The sequence below is a fragment of the Typopeltis vanoorti genome, chromosome 6, assembly GCF_054136105.1.
Source record: "Typopeltis vanoorti isolate ZY-2024b chromosome 6, IOZ_Tvanoo_1.0, whole genome shotgun sequence".
Classification (NCBI taxonomy): domain Eukaryota; kingdom Metazoa; phylum Arthropoda; class Arachnida; order Uropygi; family Thelyphonidae; genus Typopeltis; species Typopeltis vanoorti.
This window is the reverse complement of record NC_143554.1, coordinates 39,335,097-39,350,338: the sequence shown is the minus strand read 5'-3', so window position 1 is coordinate 39,350,338 and position 15,242 is coordinate 39,335,097. Positions and strand designations below refer to the sequence as shown.

At 37.7% G+C, this 15,242-nt stretch overlaps 1 protein-coding gene across 2 annotated transcripts in view; it reads left to right on the top strand.

Moving 5' to 3' along the window:
- Positions 1 to 15,242, top strand: part of Swip-1 (EF-hand domain-containing protein D2 homolog Swip-1) — a 174,977-nt gene that overhangs the window by 147,308 nt on the left and 12,427 nt on the right. For both annotated transcript variants that reach the window (XM_090394764.1, XM_090394762.1), the window contains one exon: positions 2,475 to 2,609. In XM_090394764.1, coding sequence (XP_090250890.1) covers positions 2,475 to 2,609 — 135 coding nt within the window. The remainder of the gene's footprint in view (positions 1 to 2,474; positions 2,610 to 15,242) is intronic.

Genomic DNA, 15,242 nt, shown 5'->3' with positions numbered 1-15,242 from the left:
TCTCAAGTTCTTCCAAAATATCGATATCAAGATCCTTCTTGAGAAACATAAACCCTTGTTATGGGTATCTCGTGTACGTGCGTGTGCACATATACGATTACCCTGCCTTTCCAGATTTTACTATTATTTGAGGACAAGAAAAACAGACCTATACATGGAGTAACCATTCTTCTAGGCAATATGCTGCATTCCAGCCAGTGGCATAGCTAGTGTGTATTGAGAGGGGTGGCAAAATTAGGGACCGCCCCAGGCGGCCAAAGCTCTAGCTACACCACTGATTCCAGCATCATGTTCAAACTGACACTAATCTTCATTGAAGGGAAAGAAAATGAGATTTCTTATTACAGAATGTTCCTTTTTTTATACTGTTAATTCCCACATACAAGAGGTTGCAGAACCTATACTATATATATATATATATATATGGTTGAGAAGAAAGTTTTTTTTTTTTTCTTGAAAACTGAAGCCCATAGTTCTGGGATAAAACCATGCAAGAAAAACCAGTCCCAAATACAGGTGGACAAAATGAAAAGAAAGAAGTTGGTAGCTGGATTATGAACAGATATTAATCAGTAATTGTGCATGTTTTTGCATGTCCAACTGCCGAAGGATGGTGGGACCATTTTACTACTTTATTTCTGCAGAGCAACACCATAAAAATCAATAAGAAAATGGACTGAGTCATTGAGAGAGGCAGGGAGGAACTATTAACTGGATTGCTCTTCTCTGTATTGTATCAAGAATTTTAGGAAGCTTCTGGTGCATTGCCCCAAATGTGCAAAATAAAATACTTTCTTCATATAATCAAATTCCCTGTTATTTCTTGTTAGAAATAACATGGAAATGTATTTTGGTAGTATTGCAACAATTAATAATGTTGTCCTCAGTTGACTGAATAATGGCAAGAAGATGTTGAAGCTGGGAATATTTGAGCACTGCTCAATTTGCCAAATTACTGATTTGAAATCAGTGGGAAAAGTTCATTTATGTATAGAAGCAAGAACATAGGTGAAAGTACACAGCCCTGGAATATGCCAGAATTAGTAAGAAAATCTGAAGTAGGAAGGTAGAGGAAATTGGCAAAACCATAGTATGGTATAGTAGTTGATGCCAGACTTATGCCCAGGAAATCTTGTTGGCCAGCATACTTACTCTCCAGTCATCACGTTGTGGTTCGAATCCACCTTGGGCATGTCTGTAAAAGCCTACTCTAGATGAGCATGACAGCTCTTTTGAGTTTTATAGGGCTTGTCATGATTATAAATAAAAATAAAAAAAATATATATATCAACGGTATTTCTGAGTTTCTCCAAACCGTTCCATTGGGTATAAAGGTGGGTATGTTTGCTGTTAGAACCACTAAAGACTGAGCGGTGATATTCTTATTGGTAATCACCATACATACTTAACTTTCTGAACTCATTTTGATGATGCAAGTGCTTTCTTCATACAGCTTATGGGAGTACTTTTGTGGATAATATTGTGTGATGACATGAGCAGAAGTAGGAGAGGCCAGTACATATTCTGCAAACTCATTTTCCTGTTAGGCTTAATGGCCTGTAGCAGCTAAGTAACTTACTTAGATGTTAACAGCCAAGTTAAGTAATTTACTTTTTTTTTTCATCAAAAGGTCACTTTTATTTGTGTGTGCATGCACATGCATATGCACATATATGGACCATCTCTAAGCCAGATTTAGATCCACTCTGTATCTGAACGAATTTCACAGCACAAGAAGCATCAGGTTGCTTTCTTGTGACTGTGATGCCCACTTTATCAAGATTTATGGATCTGCCAGGAAATTAGGTAACTATAACCATCCCTTAGACCACTGAGATTCACTATTGCAATATTTTATCAAATGTACCTTTCTACTATTAAGGCTTTTTGAGATGTTTCTTCAATGAAAAAAAAAAAAAGCATGAGCTAACATAAAAGTTAACTTGTAAAAGGAACATGTCTCCAGGCCAGTACAGCACGAGTCGTAGATATTTGAAATAATTAAAAATAATTCCTATTATGGACAATGACTTTTCATATCCTCAAGATGAACATCAAATCATTCTTGTTTAGGTTTGGATCATATAAGAAAACTTCATGTGTGAAGCCTTTTTTATATAATCCAAATTAGCAGGCTAATAATTTGCTAGTAATTTTAATTAGCATATCAGAACAAGACTTCACAGATTTGTCAGACAGTACAAAATTAAGGCAAATATACAGCCATGTTGATTTAGATTTTGGTGCTGATGTGATGGAATTTTATGGTGTAAGTGGGAAAGTATTTGGAACATGTTTGTGCAGCTATATATATATATAATATAATGTACTCTTTTTCATTAGTAATTTCTACTTATTTTTGCTCAGATAAGATAAGTTTAATTCTAAAATTGCAGTAATATCAATTGGTTAAAATATTTAACCTGAATTAATAAAGAACCTACATATTATCATATTATTTATATACTTCATAGTTTCTGCTTATATTTCGGAAGGCACAAGCAGGAGAGCTTGATGCAAATAGTGGTTTGCAGCAGCTAGCATCACTGACAGAAATAGATGTTGACAAAACTGGAGTTGGAGGAGCAAAAGATTTCTTTGAAGCTAAGGTTTGTATGGTTTACTTTATTCAAACAAAAACTTTGTTTGAATAAATATGGTTTTACTTTATATTCAAACAATACAATAAATGTTTAAATAGACTACATTTCATTGATTATATTTTGGCTAAAAGGACATTTTGTATGTAGCTCCTAATCTTTGATATCTCTATTGCAAGCGTAAATTGTGTTTTTCTGGGGCTGAAGAAATTTTTGTTTTATACCAAGCACACCACTGAAGATATGTTAACCTATCTTAACTTTTGATTTAATTTCCTTTAGTGTTACACAGTAATCAGCATTCATTTCAGACAAATTATGGAGATTACAACTGTGTTAGAAATAATTACTTTAATTTCCCAATGGTTCGACCTTCGTATTAAGGTCATCATGTGGAGTACACATATCTATATAGAGACAAGCTATATTACATTTCAAACAGTATGCCAAAAAGACAATGATTTGATCAACTATTATTCTACTGGCCTGACCTCCAGTGGAAAAAAAAAAAAAAAAAAACTACATCAAAGCTGTATTCTATTTATAACATTATCAGAGAATAAATTCATACAGTTTTATTACAGCAAAAGTGGTATGCTAATTTAGCATTGTCCTGTTAAATTAGGACACCACTTTTGCTGTAATAGAATTATCTATAGGAATTTATTCTTGATAATTTGTCTGAAATTAAATGAAATTTTGCTTCATTCAACATTCTGTTTTTATGAACACATCCACTGTATTACAGTAGGGCATACAAACACACTGAACTAGTATGCTGTGATAGTCTAATACTATACCTTTATAGCACAGTTGGAAGAATAATGGGAGAGACCTGGTTTCTTATTGTAATGCAAGGAATCTTTATATGGATTTTATCAATTGAAGGTGAGTTACCCACCTTCAATTGATGGTGGGTAACTGACCACCTTCCATCTCGTATGGAGGTAGCAGGATTTTTCACCCACCAATAGTGAAACTAAGAGAACACACACAATTAGCATAGCATGTTAGATGTGGTACATATTGTGGATTATATAATGTATTTAGTATCAAGTAGATGGTATTGTATATAGGAGTGGTCTCCTATATACAATAAGTCATGTAAGACTCCATGGAGGTGGTGTGTAATAAATAAAAGGGAAACAATTAAAAAAGGCCAATCCTATAACAATATATTTTTAGTTCAATATTGTGAATGACTGACATGCAGTTCAAAAATTCATTATATTGAAGTGTATTTATTAACTGATAACATCAAAACTCTGTCTCAAAATTATTTATTTGCTGAATTTCATGACACGTTTAATGGAAGTTTTTCACTTGGCTATGATACCAATTATATATTTGGTTTAATCCTTTATCCAAGTGTAAGCAAACAAAGTTTGCGCCTGAAGTATTTTCAGGACTGGAGCAACTCTTGGTAAAGGTGGTATAAGTTCTGATCACTTGCCTTAGTATCCCACAATGCAATGCACATATCCTTATGGGTATGTATAATGCTATATAATGCTATGCATTATGGAAAGAGTAACCACCCAGACCGGTTTCGACCTTTATTGAGGTCTCTTCAGTGGGAGCCAGACCCAGAAGTGGTGATACTAAGGTGGAAGTAATGCAGAAGTCATATCATCATATACCAGTTGCCAAAAGGTGTCACAACCTTATTATTAAAATTCTCTAGATTAGAGATAAATAAATAAATTTCATGTGATGATACTGCGTTCCCCCTTTTTACGGGAGTTCACGGTACCATCTAGTCCCCCCAAATTTTATCCGGGCTCCGGAACCGCTATAGGCTGACGAATAAGACGTATGGCTGGGTCAGTATTCCTGACTGTAATCCGTGTGTCCTCAAACCGGTTTGCGTGCTTGCGGGATGAAAAACACTGGATAAACTGGCGGAAAAAAACTTCTGTCCACGCCCAAGACCACCTAACTTGGCTATGGCTGAGGAAGATCCTTAAGCTCCTCATGTCGTTGACGGGAATCAAACCTAGGACACTCCTTCCCCAGGCATAGGGCTGCGAAGCGCAAAGCCACTAGGCTAACCGTGCGGACTGGATTAGAGATAGTTGATGGAAGTTTTTTCATTTGGCTATGCTACCAATTATATATTTGGTTTAATCCTTTATCCAAATGTAAGCAAACAAAGTTTGCACCTGAAGTATTTTCAGGACTGGGGCAACTCGTGGTAAAGGTGGTATAACTAGACCTCTTCACAAGAGAGTGAAGAGGCCCTTGTAACACACACATACCAAGAAGTGGTAAAAACACAGCACCTCTAGTGCATGTCACTGTCATAGTTGCATCAGTGTAGAAGGACAACACATGATATTCAAAAGAATGAATGAATATTTTTAAATATACAATGGCATTACAATGCTGAAATTAGCATTGGAGTCCAAAGACTCATCATGGGAGGTTGAACACTCACTTGTCCACTCTGGCAATGCATGCATGCAACTCATCCACCACTTGCAATGCAAAAAATCTGCTTTTCACTTATATCTTCATTATAATAAAGCTAGCTACCAGTAAGTCATTCACTCTTTGGAAGAATAAGGCTGATTAAGTGTTTAGCTGAATAAAATAATAAAACTTTACCTTTGTTCCTTGATTCCATGTCAAAGCTACTCTTTGACATGGAATCAAGGCTGTCTCTGCTGTCCATTCTCAATACACACCCAATCCATTTCATCTGTTTTATTATTATTATTATACTGGAAATACTTTTTTGCTCAGTCCATTTATGTAATTCATAGAATTTTTATATCTTGAGGCCAAAATATTGTATGCAAACACTTTGTTCTTAAATTATTTGATTTACCTTCCTATTTTTTTATATCAGTTTTCATGTCTGATCTATATAACAATATGGCCTTAACATTACTATTACAACTGTCTTATTTGTTTTAGTCACACCTATCATGTTGATCTGGTTCTTACCAGATCAACACAATATACTCGTAGGTATGACTGAAACAGGGAAGAGAAAAACAGGTGAGTTCTAAGCAACAAATAAAAAATATTATATTCAGGCAATAACAATCAGGGAAAATAATGACTAGCTATAGTATTCAGCACTAAATACAAGGATAATCTTCTTGAATGGCAGCAGTACGAAGTAGTGAAATGGGCAGATATCAGAACAGGGGGGACTGGACAATTAGACTTATTTGTGCCTATAGTGCCAAAGAAGGTTCTACTAAGGAAGAAACCAAGGAATTTTTCAATGCATTAGAGAAGGCAGCTAACACAATGGAAAAGGAAAAGGTGGTTCTTGTTGGAGATCTAAACAGTAGAGCAGAAAATGATTAAAAGTCATACAGAAATATTTGGGGAAAATTTTGAGAAAAGATGACGCATAGATATGGTGGTATTGCTATTGCTTTACTGGAAAGGAGAATGTCCAACAAGTCTTCAAGAATCTTCAACGGCAACTTCCAAAGTCTAGCCGCAGGAAAGCCATCAAAGTTAATAATAATTGTAAGTATCTGTTGCATTTCTGTTCAGGACATGGACTGGTAATTACTAACACTAGCATGGACAGCAGATGCAAGAAATAAGAAGTCTCATTGATTTTGTTAATAGCAATGTTTTCCGTATGTTTCAGGACACAAAAAGTATACAGGTAATTTGAAATTGGAAGTGATCACCATTTAGTTTTGAGCAAAATAAAATTGAATTTCATATTGAAAAGAAGTGTGTAAGAAATTTTTTTTTAAAACGAATCAGTGTTAAGCAGCTCTCAGATGTGAACTGTAGACTAAAATACACAAACATTATTCAAGAAAAAATGAAAGAGTTTGAGAACAGGAACCAAACCTTGGAAATTCAGTGAGAGGCATGTATTGAGGTTGTCTGCAAGGATAGAAAAATCAGAACTCCATGGTGGATTCAGGAAGTCAGAGGCAGTCAAGAAAAGAAGAAAGCATATTGAATGTTCCTGGCAAGTAAGCCAGCTTGTGCTCTTAGAGAATACAGGGAAAAAAAAAAAAAAAAAGTAAGAAGCAAAGCACTGTGTAAAACTAGCTAAACAAAAAGTTATGGGAAGACTTTTGTAAGAAAAAAAAAAATATATCAGACGGTGACAAAATATTCTGGAGGGTATTGAAAAAGCTCAAAAATTGAAGAAAGAGTACTGTTAAGGAACCGGAGATGATAAAGGTGACATGAAAACTGAAGATAAAGATATTCTAGTTGTTTGGAATGATTACTTTGAAAAATTGCCAAATAACACAAGCAGTGTTAGTGTGGTGGTAGCAAATGCTGAATAGGAACAGGAATACATATCCATACTTGAAATGTGGAAAGGCAGCTGGAGTAGATGATAATGACCAGAAATGCTCAAATTATTATTATTATTATTATTATTATTATTCAGGCCTCCAAGGAGTCAAAAGACTCATCGAGGGAGGTCCTTCCTAAGACATAAAGTCTGTCAAGACTCACTGAGGGGAGGTCCCCCCCCCTGAGAAACACAAAGTCCATCATACCACTCTTTAAACTCGCTGACCGTTCTCGCTCCCACCACGCCATCAGGCAATGCATTCCACTGCTCAACCACCCTCCACACAAAGAAACCACTCCTTATCCTCTTGCTCACAGTTTCCTTTCGTAACTGATTGTCATCACTCCTTCCCGCTGATCAACCAAGCGAAAGAACTCCCCAGTGTCAACCCTGTAACCACCTCTCAACAGTTTAAAAGTCTCAATCATATCACCTCTCCTTCTTCTATCCAAACTCTGCAGTCCACATTCTCTCAGCCGATCCTCATAACTATCCTTGTACAGTCCTGAAACTGTCTTTGTTATCCACCTCTGTACTCTTTCCACAGTTAATTTATCCCCTTCAAATCCTGGGGACCAAATCTGAGAACAATAGTCCAAGTGTGGTCTGATCAGAGATTTATACAACGGAATGATAACCCTCTTATCTCTGCAGGTCAGTGTCCTTCTCATAATAGCAGCAATCCTCTGTGTTACCTTCACCACCTTTGCAATATGTCCCCTAAACTTCAGGTTTCTATCAATCATCAACCCCAGATCTCTTGTCTCCCCTACTTCCTCCAGTATAACTCCTCCCATAGAGTATGCAGCATCCCATCGATGTTTCCCAAACCTCAAGACCTTACATTTTGCTGCATTAAACTGACACCCCCATTCATTTGCCCATCTATCTAGCTTATGTAAATCCTCTTGCAGGGCTACCACATCTGCACTATTACTAATAATCCTTCCCAGCTTCGCATCATCTGCAAACAACTGAATATCCCCCTGCAATCCACTGGCTATGTCATTGATATAAAGGTTAAACAATATAGGTCCTAGTACTGGTCCCTGTGGGACCCCACTTGTAACCCTCTGCCTCCTGGAAACTGCTCCACCATAAACAACTCTCTGATACCTATCAGACAGCCAATCCTGAATCCAGTTGACCAATCTGACATCCAGACCCATGTGCTGCAACTTAAATATCAGCTTATCATGTGGCACCCTGTCAAATGCCTTCGCCAAGTCTAAGAAAATTGCAGTATATGCCTTTCCCTCATGTAATGTTCTTGTAACTTTATTATAAAAGGCTAGCATATTGCTAAAACAAGAGCGTCCTTTCACAAATCCATGTTGATTCTCACAGATAACATTATCCTCATCTGCCCAATGCTGTACACGGTCCCTCACTACTTTCTCCAAGATCTTAACAACTACTGATGACACACAGACTGGCCTATAATTAGACACTTCCAGTCTGTTACCACCCTTATGCAATGGCACTATCTTACCTTCCTTCCATTCCCTGGGCACCTTTGCCAAAGTCAGACTTTCATTGAAAAGCCACGTTAAAGGTACTGTCAATTCCCTAGCACATTCTCTCAAAACTCGTGGCGAAATACCATCCAGTCCCACAGCTTTACTGACATCCAGAGTACTCAGTATCTGAAACACACTCTCCTCCTGTACCTCCAGACCTCGTACCAGTCCTATCCCTCTAGCATTAAAACTGACTCCTCTAGGATGAAATACTCCAATAAAGTGTTCATTGAACAATTCCACTATGTCCTCTGCATCAGTCACTCTATTCCCATTTTTATCCCACAATATCATTCTTCCACAGTCATTTCTCCTCCTACTGGCCACATAGCTAAAAAATTCCCTAGGATTTTCTTTGGATCTTAGGGCCAATCTCCTCTCATATTCCAGTTTCGCTTTCCTTACCACACTAGTCACTCTTCTGGCCTGTGTCTTATATTCCTCATGCATCTCTTCACCTATTCTCCTTATATCTCTTCCATAGCCCCTTTTTCGCATGCAATTCCTGTTTAATATTGTTTGTCATCCACTTTACTCCAAATTGCGTCCTCTTCTTCACTCGTGGTATACAACTTACCATTGCTGATAACAAATATTCTTTCACAATTTCCCACGCACTGGTGATATCCCGGCCTTCCAATTCCTCCCTCCATGAAACTTCCCGAAGTTGACGTCTAAGACTATTATAATCACCTGCCTTATAATTCCACATAAGTTCCCGTCTCTTTGATACTCCTGCGTGTCTATTCATTTTCCAAGTCAACACCATATGGTCACTCTCTCCAACTGGTGGGAGAGACGTCAACTCAGTTATTATCAACTCTTCTGATGCTATAACCAAATCCAAAATTTTTGAACCTCTTGTTCCCTCTGTTACATGTTGCCTAAGACATTTGTCCCTCAAGAATTCTAGAAATTCCATTCCCCTATTGCTACATGCATCTTCCTCTCTCCAATTTATACTACTGAAGTTAAAATCTCCCATAGCAATCATTCTTCTTGCACTTGCCAAACTTAGCTGTCTAAACATCTCCTGGTCCCCATCCTCTGTGCTCCTGGGTCTGTAGCAACACCCCACTAAATATCCTGTCTTGCCTACCTCTACCTCACACCATATGCTCTCAAAATCATTTGTCTCACTTCCTTCCAAATTCTCCACTCTTAGAGGACATAGGTCATCACTTATCATAAGCAGTACCCCACCACCACACTTTCCCCTCCTATCCTGACGAAAAATGCTATACCCAGCGACTTCTATTCCTGTTGTTATATCCCCTTCTGTCAACCACGTCTCAGTGATCGCAATAATTTTTGGCCAGGCTGATGCTATCTGCGCCACCAATTCCTCTCCCTTATTCCGGATACACCTGGCATTAGTATACAGCATATAAATGCCATTGTTTCTATACCCAGCATTGTCTCTTCTGGACTCCACTGGGCTCAGTGTTACCTGACATTGTCTCCCTTCTCCCAAGTATCCATTCCCACAAGAGTCCACCCCTGCTATCATCCTCCCTGGGACACACTGACTCGTTCAGAACAGCAATCTCTCCAGATGCCTACGTCCTTCCTCATTCAAATGTAAACGGTCTCTCGCATACAACTCCTCTCTTTCCTCAAACACACTCCAGGCATCCACATATACCAGTCCTCTCTTGTCACACATTCTCGCTATTATGCCATTCAATATCACCGCTCTTCTGCTCAGCTCATCACTATCATACCTAGGCAACACGCACACTATTTTTCCTCTCTCTGTCTTCTTCCGTACAGTCTCAAGCAAAAATCTCATATCTCTCGCTGCCCGACTTACATTACCACTCAAGTCATTCGTTCCTACCATCACAATCATCTCATCCACCCTTTCACCTCTCTTAATTGCCATAGCCACCCTTTCTATTGTTCCTCCTGGCAAACACTCCTCACGCATCCTATCTTGAACACCACGGATCATTGAGTCGCCATACATTATACCTCTTACCATTCCTTCGCTCCTATTGTTTCCATTCTCTCCTCTTCTTTCATTCCCATACCTCTCTCTTCTACTGTTTCCATTCTCTCCTCTTCTAGCACTCCCAAATATGATAGTATAAAAGTTTTACAGTGGGTGCACTACATAATTCAGAAGACCTGGTCAGAGGGTCAAATTCCAAATGATTGGAGTAAAAGTATCATAATACCTATCTATAAAAAGGGAAATAAAACTTGAAAATGAGAATTACTGAGGTGTTTCCTTGCTTAGTGTTCCCGATAAGATTTATGCAAGTATACTTGAGAAATGGCTAAGAAAGGTTGTGGCTTGTTGAAGAACAAGCTGGATTCAGGCCAAATAGAAGTTGTCAGGATTAGATTTTCACTTTAAGACAAACAGTTGGGAAATCTTGATAATATAACAAGGATCTGTATTTAAGTTTTATATATCTGGAAAGGCATATGACAGGGTGTCAAGAGGAAACCTCTTCAAAATACTTCAGTTACATGGTAAATAGGACATTATATCAAGCAATATATGTCTCTGTTTTACCTATCAGTCAGCAGTTAGAATAGATGAAGGTGCAGGAAGATAGTTTGTAAAATCAAGTGTGTGACAAGGGTGCACATTATCTCCATTGTTATTCATTATCTATACGGATCATGTTATGAAGGAAAGTGATATTAAACCTGATATCAAAATTTGAGATGTTAATCTCAGCTCTTTACTTTATGCAGATGATGTTATACTTCTAAATAAATCCAGCATAAGTCCTCAAGATTCCCTGACTAAATTGAATAAGTATTGTAATAAATTTGGTATGAAAATCAGCAATAATAAGACAAAAGCAATGAAAATAGGAAGAAACACTGAAAACGTAAACTGTATACTGAATGGAGAACTCTTAGAACAAGTAAAGCATTTCAGCTATTTAGGCACAATTTTTGACTAATTGACTAAAAGTGTTTTGACTAATTTCTCTCTTATTCAAGAGAGAAATTAGTCAAAACACTAAATTATATAGTGTTTTGACTAATTATACAAGACAGTGTTCAAACCAATTTTAACTTGTGGATCTGAGAGCTGGGTTAGAAATAAAACCCTTCATCAAAGACTGGCGACCTGAGATATTAGAATTATGAGAGTGAGCAGATGGCAATATCATATTAAAAAATGAGATTAAGAAATAATTTGGTAATGTAGTACTCAGAATGTGTTAGCAGAGCTAATTTAAGGTGGTATGGTCACTTAAACAGAACAGGAGATGAAAGATAAGTAAAACAAGTGTTCTTTGCCAGGTTGTGCAGGAAAAAGACCCAGAGGAAGACCAAGATGTAGGTAGATGATATGGTAAAAAGTATCTTAGAACCTTGTTCTTCAATCTGTGGTCCGCAGGCCGGTGCCGGTCCATAAAAATTTCCTGAAAGTCCACCACAAATTTCTTTGTCTCTCAGAAACAATGCTCCAGCCATGTATATCAAATTTTCTAACCTCTAAGCAGCAGCAGATGTCGGACTAGCTACAAATTGTAATTTTATAACATTGGATTTAATAAATAAAATACTATCTAATCGGTTTGTTTCTATCTTAGCCGTCACCTGGTGTGAGAAATATTTTTCCTATTTTCCCCAGTCTGCAGGTGTAAAAAGGTTGAAGAATGCTGCCTTAGAAGACAAAAATATAAGGTCTGATAATGTTTGAGTCTTAACAGATAATACATTAATTTGAAGAAAAATTGTCGATTGGAAGTTAGTAATAATGTAACTTTTTTGCATACTACTATCATAATTTGGGTGCTAGTGTCTCTAGTGAATGTGGCAGTCGTGTTGAGTTATGCTAGAAAAGGTGTTTTTAAATTAAAGTATAGTGCGGCTTTTTTGTCTCAAATTGTGCTGCAGTTGTGCTTCGGTTGGATACAAGTGTCCTTCAGTGGTGTTATTGTTTGAAACTCTATTGTATATATTGTGTTTTCACTGCTGTTTGTTTCACTACTTCAGCGTCTAAAGATGGCGTCCAACAAGAGACTTACGTCAGCGGCTCAGAGGACTTCTATACGAAAGGCTGCCTCTGTGTTGGATTTTTCGCAATGGACGCGTTGTAGAAACTGCTATATGTATGTGCCGAAGAATGTGAAGGATCTGTGGACTGTTTGGCTAAATGAGAAGAATGAAAACGTCGACGTATGTGAGAAGTGCCGGGATAGGCTGGAGCAATTAGGAATGGAAGCTGATGTCGGGACCGTAGCAGAAGAACTTTGGCAGGATTTCGTGAAAATGAAGTGACCTTCATCTGCAAGAGGAATTGGAAGTGCTCAGTAAGGAGGTTCTGGAAATTAAAACTGAGTTAAATGTGTTGAATAGAGAAATTAGGACTATGGAGATTACTTTAGCTGAAGTAACTAGAACAGGATTAAGTATGGGAGAGTCTTTGGTGATTGAAGTAATAAATAGTATGGGAGTAATTGGGAGTCAACAGAATGAAAGCACAAGAGGTCTAGAAGAAATGAGATGTTGTGAGAGTGAGGGAGTAAGTAAAATAGCATTGCGTAATGAAACTGGGAGAGTCATGCTGAATAGCGTAGAAAATGAGGCCGTGAGCGATGTTTGTTTGGACTTGAATGAAGTTATGAGTTTGTAAAATATATGGTGATTCTATGATTAAGGGTATGGAGAACAGTATGCCTGAGGAGTGCTTGGCTGGTAAAACAATAGAGCGGCTTTAGCAATAAAGAGAGGGCATGATGCAGAAAAGATGATAGTTATGGTGGGTATAAATGACCTGAGTGGTAGTATAAATGGTAGCAAAAGATTTAAGAACATTGTTAGATATCGTGAAGAAGAAAAGTGTCAATGAGTGGATAGTGTGTGTGTGTGTGTGTGTGTGTGTGTGTGTGTGTGTGTGTGTGTGTGTGTGTGTGTGTGTGTGTGTGTGTGTGTGTGCTGCCTCGTTTTGACAATTATGAGTTAAGTAGATGAACGATGATAATGAATGATATGATTGCAAGAATGTGCAAAAAAAGGAAGTTAGGAATTTCTTGATGTCTGGAGTGTGTTTGAAGGCAAAAGACAGCTGTATGCAAGAGATGGGTTGCATCTGAACATGGAAGGTCATAAAAAATTGAAGAAGTTACTGTTTTCTGAACAAGTTGAAGTAATTGGACAGGGAAACTAAAATCGAAAAAGTTGAGTGTAAGAGGGAGAAACTTGAGCAGTGATTGTATATTTGTTGATCCTTATTCGCGGAATAAATTGCAGAATAGAGTGGATAAAAATCGACATGGGACTACTGAAATTAGTGACATGTATATCAGTTCTAAAGCTGGTACAAGAACTAAAGGGAATCTGCAATTTTTGTATACTAATGCAAGAAGCATTCAAAATAAAAGGGAAGAATTTAAATTTTTGGCATTAGTGAAACCTGGCTGTCAGCAGAAGATGTGGTCACTGGAATTGAATGTGATGGGTACAGTATTTTTAGGGAGGATAGAGAAGATAGAACGGGGGAGAAATATACTGTTGATGATAGCTGATGAGTTGCAGCCAAAGAAAGTAGTATATCAAGATGATAGACATGTGAATGATAGTTCATTTGAGGCGGTCTGTGTGAAATAGTGACCAATGCAACTAAATATACAGTTGGTTGCTGCTATAGGCCAGGGGGGTACAGGGGTGATATTGAATTCATGCATCAGCAAATTAGTGCAATGAGTGCAGGGTTAGTGATTATTATGGGGGATTTTAATTATGGTGATATAGTTGGAAGGAGGGAATATCACGTGGCAAAAAGGAAATGGAATTCATACTACATCTACGAGATAATTACTTGAAACAGCACATAACTGAAGGGACACGTAGTGTCAGAGTGTTGGACCTGGTCTTTGGTTCGGAGGATATATGCATAAGTAAGGTGTCCTCGTTACTTCCAATTGGTGAGAGCGATCATGTGGTATTGACTTGGAAGGTTGCAAACTTTATGCATTTCTTTCTTAAGAAGGGGTATATATGGAACTACAGGTTAGGCAATTATAACAAGCTTTGGAGTGAGCTCGCAGCCATCCCATGGCAGAACATATTGCAGGGGAAAGATGTTAGCAGTAAGCGTAATAAAATCAGCGGGTATCTGAAGAAAGCAATATCAGATTGTGTCAGGAAGACAAACAAGGTAGGCATTAGATGGATGAGTAGTAGTAGTATCAAGCTTGATGTTCAAAAAAAAGAAAATGTTATGGAAATTTACAAAGAGAAAGGCAATCAGTACACCCATGAGCAGTACAAGGCTCAAGCTAGGAAGGTTACCAGCATAGTAAGAAAAGCTAAATCAGATTATGAGAAGACCTTAGCCAAGGGTAATCCCAAAGAGTTCCGCTATGTGGCAAGTAAAAGGAAGAATGACTTTGGAAGGATAACTTTAGTGGGTGCTGATGGTATTGAGGTGACAAATTCAGATGTAATAATAGAGTTACTGAGTGATCACTTTTCAAAAGTCTATCACCCAAGTGAGGATATCTCTGTACCTGTAGCAATAACTAATGTGAGAATTGAAGTTAAGAAATCAGTGGTACTTAGTATATTGCAAAATTTAAATGCAAACACTGCTGTAGGTTTAGATGGAATATCAGCTCGGGTGTTGTGTGAATGTGCAAAGGAATTGTCAATGCCTCTTACTTGGTTATTTAACTTAAGTTTGAACTCTGGTATGGTCCCTAGGGAGTGGAAGGAAGGCAAAGTAGTTCCTTTGCATAAAGGTGGCTCTAAAACTGCGGTAGTTAATTACAAACGAAATACCATCTCGGGAGTGGTGGTAGAAGTAGTGGAAAAGTTGGTTAAAGACAAAATTCAAGAATGGGTGGATCAGGA